At 46.5% G+C, this 11,473-nt stretch overlaps 2 protein-coding genes across 2 annotated transcripts in view; both read left to right on the top strand.

The window, feature by feature from the left end:
* Positions 1-994: 994 nt before the first annotated feature.
* On the top strand, positions 995-5,654 carry CRLS1 (cardiolipin synthase 1). Its single transcript, XM_038131622.1, has 7 exons — positions 995-1,444; positions 1,736-1,873; positions 2,310-2,439; positions 2,896-2,981; positions 3,341-3,409; positions 3,727-3,818; positions 5,315-5,654. The coding sequence occupies exons 1-7, from the start codon at positions 1,148-1,150 to the stop codon at positions 5,400-5,402; spliced, it is 900 nt and encodes a 299-aa protein (XP_037987550.1). The 5' UTR covers positions 995-1,147; the 3' UTR covers positions 5,403-5,654.
* Positions 5,655-5,793: 139 nt separating this feature from the next.
* Positions 5,794-11,473, top strand: part of COMMD1 (copper metabolism domain containing 1) — a 62,267-nt gene continuing 56,587 nt past the window's right edge. Inside the window, exon 1 of the mRNA XM_038131623.1 lies at positions 5,794-7,087. Within this exon, the coding sequence (XP_037987551.1) occupies positions 6,899-7,087 (189 nt within the window). The 5' untranslated portion in view covers positions 5,794-6,898. The remainder of the gene's footprint in view (positions 7,088-11,473) is intronic.

Here is an 11,473-nt window from a genome sequence, read left to right as displayed (position 1 = left end):
GTTCCTTTCTGTGTAACTGTTCCTGACACAGAACCGCGTGTGTTCAGCACGGGTGAAGGCTGAATGTTTCCTGACTTTGATGAAATCAGAACCATGGTCTGGTGCAATGAAATAGCAGCTGGGAAGCTTTCAGTGTAAGAATTGAAAAACCAGAAACACCAACACTCCCTCCCTAAAGAAAAATGTACTTTAAAAATCAGGACTGCAGTGCTGATTCTTGTTTTCCCTCTTTCATTTCTCAGGTAAGATAGGGCAGATGACAAAAAGCAGAATTACTGAAACTTACTGCCTCACCCTCTAATTTAAGGGACATCAGGGACCAAATATACTTCAAGCTGAAAACTGGTCAGCCAGATGAAATGCTTTAAGTACAAAATTATAGTTCTACATCGGAGCTCTTAAGGGGCAAGGTCTGCTCTAATGGGAAGTAGGTGTTAGAGACTGATTTTGGCTCAGTACAGTGTTGGGGACAGGAAGGCGCCTCAGGAGCGAGCGAACGACTGCACCTGAACTCATTCCCTTTTCTCCTTGAGACAAAGTAAACGCGGGCAAGCGAGAGCCAGAAGCAAGTACCGAGCACCAGAGACCACCTGCGCTCTCTGAGAGGTTTCTTAAGGTAAAGCAAACCTTCCCCTGCCTCCCTCAAGGGCTTGTCCGACAACGGCGCGGCCCCACCGTGAGGAGGAGCGGGATGAGCCCGGGCAGCCGCCATGGACATGGCCGTCCGCGCCCGGGGCCGCCGGGGCAGAGGCTGTGCCGGGACCGCGGTGGGGCAGCCCGGGGCAGAGGCTGTGCCGGGACCGCGGTGGGGCAGCCCCGGGGCAGAGGCTGTGCCGGGACCGCGGTGGGGCAGCCCCGGGGCAGCGCTTTCCCGGCGCCGGCCCTTCTCCTCGCCTGCCTGCCGTAAAGCGCGCGGCCCGGCGGAGGGGCGGGGCTGACGCAAAGCGCCGCAAAAGGTCGCGCGTCCCCGGCAGCGCTCGCGGCACACGCGCCGCGCGCGGCTCGCGCGCCGTGCTCAGTCCCGCGGGGCGGATGGCGCGAGGCCGCGCGCTCCCGCGGGCAGCGCGGCCGCGCGCGTAGGGGCCGCGGGCAGCGCTTTTCCCGCACCGCTTTTTCCCGCGCCGCTTCTCCCGCGCCCCTCCGCGCCATGCTGGCCGCCGCCTGGCTGGGCAGGGGCTCCTGGGGGCTCCTCCGCGGTGCGGCGCGGAGGCGGCCGGGCGGCGGCGGTGGAGCCAGGCCTTTGGGCGACCGGCCCGGCTCGGCGGCGGCCGCGGCGGCGGCGGGTGGGGGGCGGCGCGGCGGCGGCGCCTCGTGCCTGCCCGCGTGCGCGGGGCTCCCGCGGCTGCTGCGCGCGCCCGCCGCCGCCTGGCGCCTCCTCAGCGGCGGGGCCGCCCCGCCCGAGCCGGGCCGGGAGCGCGGCGCGGCGGGGCCCTACGCCGAGCTGGTACGTGAGGGACAGTGGGGACGGGGCGGGCGAACAGGTGTCGCAGCCGAAGCTCCGCGGCACGGTCTCCCTGGGGGCTCTCGCGGCGAGGTGTTCTCCCCTAGAAGGCGAAGTTAATGTTTAGCAGGTCGAGGCCGTGTGCCTTGCGCAAGCGGCAGGCTGCTTCCAAGAACTTTGCAGGCTTTCTGGCTAGTTAAGTGGGAAAAGTATTTGTCGCGATTAAAACTCTGTTACGTGCCAGGGCGGGGTTTGAGTTCCTGCCCTGAAGTTTTTTCATTTCTTGCTTTACAGTATGAAAACCCCTGGACCATCCCAAATATCCTGTCCATGGCGAGAATGGGTCTGGCGCCAGTTTTAGGCTATTTGATTGTTGAAGAGAATTTCAACGTTGCACTCGGTGTCTTTGTCCTGGCTGGCGTGACAGACCTGGTATGTCTGCATCGGTTTGGAAAGGCTTTGGGAACACGGGGCTCACGGGGATCCCGTGGCCGTGCATTGAAATAGACTCCTGTATAGAATAGAAACTGACAAAACAGATTTGTTTTTAGATTTGTTAGTTTCTAGGAATGCTTTATGGTGCTGCAAAGGGAATTTGCATGTACCGTAAGGGGACTTAATGCTAGTGGAGGAAAGGGGAATGTCAGGTCTCCCTGAGCAGCCCCAGGGGGGCATTGGCCACTCAGTGCTTATGCACCTGGTGGTGTGTTAAATGATACAAGTATCAGCTAGGAGAGATCTCTTTTTATCCTAGTTAAACTTGCTGTTTTACCTGGTGTCATTCATTAAGTACCTCACTAAAGTAGTACACGAGCTGTTTTGATTCATACTCTTCTAACAGAGAGCAATTGAATTTTGGTTTTCGCAGTTGGACGGATTTATTGCACGGAACTGGGCTAATCAGAAATCAGCACTGGGAAGTGCTCTCGATCCCCTGGCGGATAAAATCCTCATCAGTGTGCTCTACGTGAGCCTAACTTGTGCAAATCTTATCCCAGGTGAGGAAATGTCAATTGTGTGCTCTAGGTAAGGTAAAGAAGGTCAGTTTATGTGTAGCAACATTTCTTGTGTTTCTAGAAGGAAAACTGTGTACCTCTTGGAACTCTTGCTTTGCTGGTTGCCCTTTGCTCCCATTAAACCCTTCCAAAGGAACCCCACAGCAAGCAAGTGCTGCCACATACAAAATGGCATGTACTGTCATTTTTAGGTGCTCTTACTTTAAAGCAATAATAGTACCTCTATAAAGTTGTTTTTCATGAACTGGATTGTTTTAAGATTTCAGCTTAAACCCTTTTAGGAGTTGTGTTAAACATCCTCAGTAATGCATAGAACTCGTTCAAGAGAATTTGGGTGTGGTTATTTTGTCTCGCTTCCAATTTTATGCTCTTTTGGTTGTGTTGTACCTTTAATCATGGACACAGTTTTTCACTGGCTGGTGTTGCCTTATCTTGCAGTTCCCCTGACTTCCATGATTATCCTGCGAGATGCGGCGCTCATTGCTGCCGTTTTTTACGTGCGATACAAAACTCTTTCTCCACCGGTGAGTGAACAGCATTAAAAATGTGTAATCATAACAAAAAACACATTAATAAGCTTAATTGATAGCAAAGTTGTGAACAAGAGATTTGTCATCTTAAGACTTGATGGTTACAAGATGTAATGCTTGTTTTTTTGCCAGGTAGATTTCTAAGCAGTGCAGTGTTTTAATAAAACACGATTTGTAAAGATAAGTCAGAGCTACTGATTACACACAGGAAAAAAGTTATGTGTAATAATAAATCTTACAAAAGAGCAGTGTAATTCTTCAGTGCTACAGTTGCTTTTTCTTTGTCATGTGAACAGGTATATCAGATTGAATGTACAAGGGCTGCATTTTTTTTCCTCTTTTCTCCCCCACAGAGAACACTGAGTAGGTATTTTAACCCCTGTTATGCTACTGCACAATTAAAACCAACATTCATCAGCAAGGTAAGAGCAATAACTCGTTACAAAAGATAACTCCTGGGTACTTGGAGCATTGTGTGGTTTGGAGAGTGGGGATAATTTACCACTGCTGCTGAGCAGAGTTTCAAAATAGTGCCCACTATACCTAGATCCTGAAAGGTTTTCAACTATGCTGTGTCAGATCATGTGCTGATTTGGAGAGAGTAAGATGCTTTATTTTAAGAAGGTTTCTAAATAAATTTTCTTTATATAAACTAATCCTTAAAGCAGTAATAAAAGTGTGTGTTGGTGTTCCTTGTACTTCTTCATGTTGCTCACAGTTCCTGTTTTGCTTTTCTCAGATGAACACAGCAGTTCAGCTGATTTTGGTGGCGGCTTCTTTAGCAGCACCTGTTTTCAATTATGTGGACAGCATATATCTGCAGACATTATGGTAACTAATATCTTACATTTTTTTTCCCCAGATAATTTAATGCACTCCTAAAGAAACTGGTAATCGAGATTAATTTGTGTGGAACAAAAAAATCTTCTGTGCCCAGAAGATGCAATAAGCCCATATGCCTGAATTTTTACACTTCTAGTCTTAAAGGGCACCAGAGCTAGATATTTATTGGTACTTAATGAAACTATTTAAGATCCGGGAATATTAGCTTAGAAACAAATCTTTGGGGTAGGCATGGTGTACACAGGCAAAACATAAATTCAGATCAGTGGAGAAAAAAGGATGAAGAAAGGCAGCACGAATTCCTCATTTATTCATGCCAGAAGTGTCCCTGAACGAGCAACCTTGGGATCGGTAATAATAGCCATTCTTATTTCTGCTTTATACTGTACCTGCTGTCTTGAAATCTGGGTTTCTGCAGCCTGTTTGAAAAGCTCATGGAGAAATGGTGATTCCTGCTAGACTTTAGGAAGGAAGCAGAGGGATGGGATGAGAACAGGCATAAAGGAGCTTCCCTCCTTAAGAAATGCTGTTCTTTCTGCTGTCACTGGAGCTCTGAACTGAGTCTGAACTACAGCTGGCTGCAGCTGTTATGAGTGCAGTTGTTTTTCCTGAGCTGTTTGGCAAGAGTTCAGAGCAAAGAGTTCTGAACAGCAGATGTCAGAATTACTTAGTAACTTAAAGTAGTGCAAAATCCACTGTTACTTGTCTTCTAGGGAGATAAAAAAAACTGCCAAACCAAAGAAACCAAAACCACCAACCCAAACCAAGAAGCATTTAAGGAACTATGAATGAACCTTGATCTTAACAGTTTGTGGTTTTTTATCCTGGTGGTAAGACAAAATCTAGAGTTGCCTCTGGGTGTAATTTGCCCGAGTGTTCTGTGAATACTCTCAGAAACTCCCTGGCAGAGTGCTCAGGAAGAGCAGCAGGGAGCAGAGGGGTAGGCGGGGCTGTAGCAGTGACTCCCACGTCAGGGTGGTGTCAGCCTGTCACCCAGAGGAGCACTGCTCATTTAGGGATATCTGTGGTCTGGGAGGGGAACAAAAGAGGCTGAAGCAGGAACTCGTTCTTTAGCTTTGGGACTTGGTGAAAATGGTAAGTTTGAGTTTTGAGTGGTTTCAACGCTCCCTGCTCACACTACCAAGGAGTAGTTTCTCACATCTGTCAGTTCACAAGCTGGTAAAAGTTATGTAGGCTGCAAACGCTGAATCTTTTATTTTCCCTTCTCTAAAGCAAGTGCTGGTGTGGTGATGATTTGTCCTGGTATGCGGTTACACTGAAGCGTGCTGCTTACCCCTGGATGGCAGAGCCTTTGTTTATCTAATCCTCCCCATAGCACTGAATTTCAGCTTATAAACTGTAAGCTGCATTTTTGTGGAGCATAGTTCCTGACTGTGTAGTTAAAAACAGATGCTAAAAAAAAAAAGGCACTTTTTATATTGTCCACAGACCCTGATGACTTAGAGGAACTCTTTTCCCCAAAGGTGCATCACAGCTTTCACGACGGTGACATCTGCCTACAGCTATTACCACTATGGCAGGAAAACTGTCCAGGTGATCAAGAACAAATGAAGTGGTCCAGGTGATAAAAGGTGAAGTGTTCCTGGAAAGGCAGGAAGGTGCTGTGCCCCCAGAGGTGGTGGTATTGCAGCTGAGTTTTGGATCAAAGCACTCTTTATTTTTCTGCTTAAACCATGGCATCACAATGAAGTGAAATTTGAACATGTACTGTGTATATATGTAGAGACAGACTTTTTGATGTATTTTTAATTTCTTTAAAAATGAGGTTGTTTACAAAAACAAAATAAATAATTCTTAAAAACACGGGTTACTTGCTGCTGCCATGTGCATTCTGAGTAATTTTATGCTGGTTTTGAAGTCAAGACACACACTTGGCACCAGCTTGGTTTTGCCACAGTCATGCAAGGCACTGAGTACCCTGGGATCTGAGAAGAAAAAGCAATTACAAGAACAAGTTTGTACCTCAGCCTAAGTCAGTAAACCAGCACTGCTCATTAGGACTTAATGACTCGCCTCAGGCTGCAGCAGAAGAAAGCATGTCATCGAGGGACAGTATCTTCAGAAATTCAAAGCGGAGAGAAATTTTGCTTTATATTCCATGGGTGATACTGCTAAGCCACGAAGAGTTCCTACCCTGCTCTCTTTTCTTTTTAAAGATGAACAGTGATGAACTGTACTCAGGGTTTTTGAGAAAGATCAGTGATGCTGTGAGGAGTCTGTATCCAAATGGAGTTAAGTTTCTCATTCTATAAATTTCTAGTGATTGGAAGAAATTCCTGTATCTCCACATTCTTTCAAGCTTCTAAAGATGTTGTTTAATCCCAATACCACTGGCTGAAGAGGACATTTAAAATACTGTCCAAATGAATGGAGGCAGTGGAAGAAATTTTAGATGTGTTTGCTGTTATTTCTTCTGTACTTCCAGCTTGAAGATGTACTCTGTGCTCCCCCTCATGCAAGGACAACTTGTTTTTTGCCTGTTCTCTACCTGCAAAACCGAAGAAAGAGCGAGGCAGAACAGGTCAAGTTGATCGTAAACTCATATTTTCTCTTTGAGAGCAACAGTATTTTTCTTTTGTGTCATAAAAAAGTGCAACTATGAAGGGTTTCAGTGACTGAAATCAGGAGGTAAATAATACCACTGTATTATTGTTATATTAGCAAAGAAAAATTTCTGTAGGAGAGCACACAGTCTCTTTTGTGGCAATGTGTTTGTACAGACAAAGCATTTTAATGCTTTCTTTATATTGAAACTTGTGTGAAATGGTGCACAGAGAAAACACTTGTTCTTTATTAGTACCTTTGTTTTAACTGTCCCCGTCTTTAATGGTCAGCCCCGCATCTTTCAGCAAAGGCTAGAGGGCCTGTGGACGTTTCCTTAAAATACATGAGTAGTGGAGTATTTTCCGTGAAAAACCCTGTTCAAAAAGCGGAGATTATTGTACCCACTCAGCTGATTGCTGGGTTCTGGCAATGGAATTGGAGCTCGGCTGGGGAGCGTTTCTGGCCCCGCGCGGCCGCCGTACCGCGGTCGCGCCCTGCCCGCGATGGCGGCGCCCGAGCCGCCGCCGCCCGAGGGTTCCAGGCCGCTGAGCGCGCTGCTGAGCGGCATCGCCCAGGCCGCCTTCCACGGCACCGCCGGCATCACCGAGGAGCTGCTGCGCGCCCAGCTCTACCCCGACGCTCCGCCCGAGGAGTTCCGCGCCCTGCGCGCCAAGATGGGCGGCCTCCTGCAGGTACTGGCGGCGCGGGCCCGGGGCGCCGCGGGGGAAGGGGCCGCGGTCTGGGGGGAGCCGCTCCGTCGGCCGCACTCCCGCCGGTGTCCGGCATCCTCCTCCTTAGGGGGGCTCTGGGTGCAGGGCCCCGAGCACTGCCCTGCCCTGCCCTGCCCAGCCCGCGGTGACATCTCCGGCTCCATCCCCGAGCGGGCACAGCCCGGTGCGGGGAACGGCCTGAAGCTGTGTCAGGGGAGGGTTAGTTGGGTATCAGCAAAAGGCTCTTCACCCGGAGGGGGTCTGGGCACTGAGCAGGCTCCCCGGGCAGTGGGCACAGCACCAGCCTGGCAGAGCTCAAGAAGCGTTTGGACGGTGCTCTGCAGCACGGGGTGTGGCTGCTGGGGATGGGGCTGTGCGGGGCCGGGAACTGGGCTCGGTGGTTCCTTGTGGTGGGTCCCATAAAACTCCTCTCCTTCCGCGATCCTGCGCCTCGCTCGGGCTCTGTGGCCGCCCCTCGGGAGCCGCAGTTCCTCCGGCTGGGCAGGGGAGGGACGGCACACCTGGGCTCCGTGCTCGTAGGAGCACCAACCTGTTCCTTTCTGAGAAGAACTGCGGTTTTCTTGTAAGGAAAAGAAAAGCACCACCATTTATGAGGCAAGCCAGTTTACTTAGTCAGCAGATTTTGCTTTTGGTGCAGGGAGAAGTTAATTTTTCCCGTAATGGAGCCTTTCGGTCTCCGTTCAAAGCGAACAGCGTTGTGCAGTTCCCGAGAGCTGCGTGCGGCTCAGGGAGCCTCCAGGTGCTAAATCCGTGCATCGCCACTGCCACCTTGTGGGTAAATGCACGCTGGGATTGGCCAGATTTATAAACGTGGTCGGTAGTTTTAAGCAGAATTGAGAGGTTTGGAATTTGATGAAGATGATGTCACTTGCTTTCTACCTTTATGAAGGTTCTGTCGTTTATTTAATGATCAGATTCAGGTGCTGCCTCGAGAAGCCTGCAGTGGAAGCTGAATCCTAAAAACTGCTTCCTTCAGGGTTCTGTGGGTTTTTTTCCTAGTGGGTAACTTAAAGGAAGTGACAGCTAAGATCTATGGATCCTTACAGGACCTGTGCTCTAGAGCATCCTAAAAGAGCCCCTTGGCCTTCTGGTCACTCTGAGGGCCCCCTTTCCTTCATTCTTGCCAGTTTTAGGGGGAAAGGTTGATATTGGGACTGTGCTTTGGAAGTAGGGAAGCTTAAACTTATCTTCCTCTTTTAGTATCTCCCTGACTTGGAACCTGGAGGGTTTTTGTGTCGCACTGTATTTGCTGATAGCAGCAAACTTCAAAAGTGATCCTCTGTGCTTATGACATCTTGGTCTTTGGATGCACCTCTGGGGTGCTGGTGTCTCCTCAGCACCTTACTGAAGAAGCAAAACTTACTGCAAGATCTGCCTTTTCCCTTCCTTGTCAATTGCCATGTGAATTTCTGAGCTTATTTATTCCGGTTTTGGTACTTGATTGTGAAGAATCTCTATGATTAAAATTACAAAAGCTGGGGGAAAAATATGTCTTTGTTACCTTTTTGTGGTTTTGTTTTTTCCTTCTTCCTCTGGGTGGTGGAGGAAGGGGAGCAAACAGCAGGATGACAAAGTCTAGAAGCAGAGAGATTCATTGCCCCTGTGATTTAAGTGGTGTAGTAATTGGTGTCTTCTAAGCAGTAAACATGGATCTGACCATAAATCAATCTCTTGCTTTCACTGGATCTGAGCTTAAACAAGCTCAAGGACTTCCCAGTACCTTTCTGCATTCCACCTCTGCAAAGCATGGGGATGAATAAAAAGTCTATCATTATTTACTGTAGCAATAAAAGATTAAAATCTTCTCCCCCTGGATTATACAGAGAGTAGTGCTGGCTTTATGTTTATAAAAAATGTCATTATGATCTATTTCTTCCACCTTTGCTGCCCATCCATCTGCTGAATATGCATGAATCAACTGACCTCTTTCTAAAATGCCACATTTATTTTGTAGTGAAATCATGTTTCTTTATTAAATTTACTTTTTTGAAAAAAAATCTGATTTCTTGTGTGGAGAATCCTGGAAGGCAGGACAAAGCCCTAGGAAGGCTGGCTCTGGAGAACCATATGATTTCAATGTTGTTCTGTTAATTGTTTTTTGCCCTCTGCCTTCACCTTTCCCAGCCTCCTGTCCCTTAAGGCTGCAAAGCACTGAGAAACCGGAGACCAGCTTTTGTGAATTCTCACCCCCAGCATTTTTGGGTTTTTCAAACGTTATTTCATCCTGATTAAAACACTACATTTGTCTGCTTCTTACATAAGTTTAATTTACAGTATTAGTCCACCGGCCATAGTTCCTTTCCATGTGGAGTAATCCCACTGTTTTCCTTTTGGTGGCAGTAACCTCTTGCATTTATTGAACGGGATCCCTTGCTGCTGGGTTTAAAGTATCCTGCTTCACTCTTCTGCTTTGGAACAAACTTTACATAGGCTAAACAATAATAAAAATTTCAGCATGAGGAGTAGAAATGTTTTATTGTATTTGATTTATAAGTTGTTTTGTTTGGTTTTTTTGTTAGGGTTTTTTTTTGACAAATACTGAAGAAGTTACCATCTGTAATAAATATCCTGATATGTGAATGGTATATAGACTATATAAAAATATCTTAAAATTATATAATATTATATATTATATAATAATATAATATATAATATTATATATTGTTAAATTTATTTATAAATAATGTTATATAAATAATAATAAGAGCTTGATATCCAGCATATAAATGTGTTGTCCCTAAAGATTGTCACCCTCCTGCCAGGGACTGCAGCCCTTTCTCTATGAAGTTGCTGTTGTGACCTCAAGAGGGGTTTCCAAAGCACTTTTACCCCTGTTTGACAAGGAAGAGACAACTTGATCTTCATAACAGGAACCTGCCCTCATGGGAAAAGTCAGAGCAGAAAAACCCTTGGAAGGTTCCCTCAGCTGTGGAGGATAAAGGCCTTTGCTTCTTCAGCAAGGATTTCTGCTAACAGAAACGTCTGCTAACAATTTCTGCTAGCTGGTGGGAAAAAATGACTTCTTGCATTTTTTAATAAGGGAAAAGAGTTGCTGTTCTTCCCTCTCCTCAGATACCTTGTGATTCCTCAAATGTGTGGGCTGGGTCATGAACTCCAGAGCACTTTGGAGTTGTCCAGACTTCTGGAAGGCTGAGAAAGAGAGCAGCTTCAGTCTGAGATAAAATAATTTTGGAAGAGCTAACAGGGGAGACTGCTTGCTTTCTGCCACCTAGATTTGCAGTTGTGCCTCCATCTACTAACTAAAAAGAAAATATTTTAAGCAAACTCATTCTTCTTGATTCAGGGAAAAGGAAAACAAGTACTTGTCCCCCTATTTCCTACCCAAAAATGTGTCCCATGTAGTGTTATACTTTTCACTCCAGTGAATGACTGGGCTTGTAATGGATAATTCTATTTGTTGTTGGGCTAGGTGAAAATATATTAATAACTTTGCACAGAATTTTGTGAGCGAGGGAATGTCTATAGTGTTATAATAGGACATACATGAGAAAATTATTATTATTATTATTATCTGAGTTAATGTTTGCCTGGAACAACTAGATTAAAATCATAAGCCTTTTTTTTTTAATTTATCTAAACACCACTATTATGTAGCTCACTAATCTGAGCACAGCTCAATTGGCAGCTCACCGGTATCTGGTGTTGCAGCATACATTTTCTTGTATAAACTCTAATCCCACAGTTATTACTTCTTTTTCCCCCCTTTTCAGCATTGTCTTAGGAGGGTAGAAAATGTAATGTTTACTGGAATTAGCACCTGCTGAATTGCAGTGATGAAAGTGTGCATGGGCACTATCCCAAAGCACTCTTACTGCTTTTAATGTGAGTTATTTTGGCTTTTAGGTTGGTGTACGTGTGGTCACTTCACAAGGGAACTGGCACAGCTGGCAGGTCACATAAAGTGGAGGGGGAAAATACTTGAAAACAATGAAGTGGAGAGGAAGGCTGGGTGCAGAATGTGACAGGGTTGAAGACCATTGCCAGAAGTGATAAGATCAGTGCTCCACTGCCTGCCGCAGCAATTTGTTGCTTAGGTATGTCAGCTAGAAAGAACAGCGTGCCTGCATCATTAGGGATTTTTTTCATCACTTTTTTGTGATTTCTCAAGTTGCAAAAGTTGGGATTTGTGTTGTTAGAGCCTCTCACATTTGCAGTGTTGTTTTCACTGGTACTGTGATTCCTGAGGAGATGTGTAGGAGGTGGTGTTATTGCTGGTGGCTCTGGGATTTGGAGGTGATGGTGTTCTGCACCACGAGCATTATTTTAAACAACAGGCTGTGAACAAGGAGCCTGTACATTACAAACCTCAACTACATCTGCAAATCC

Source organism: Motacilla alba, chromosome 3, assembly GCF_015832195.1.
Source record: "Motacilla alba alba isolate MOTALB_02 chromosome 3, Motacilla_alba_V1.0_pri, whole genome shotgun sequence".
In the NCBI taxonomy this organism is placed as follows: Eukaryota; Metazoa; Chordata; class Aves; order Passeriformes; family Motacillidae; genus Motacilla; species Motacilla alba.
This window is presented reverse-complemented; position numbering and strand designations above follow the sequence as displayed.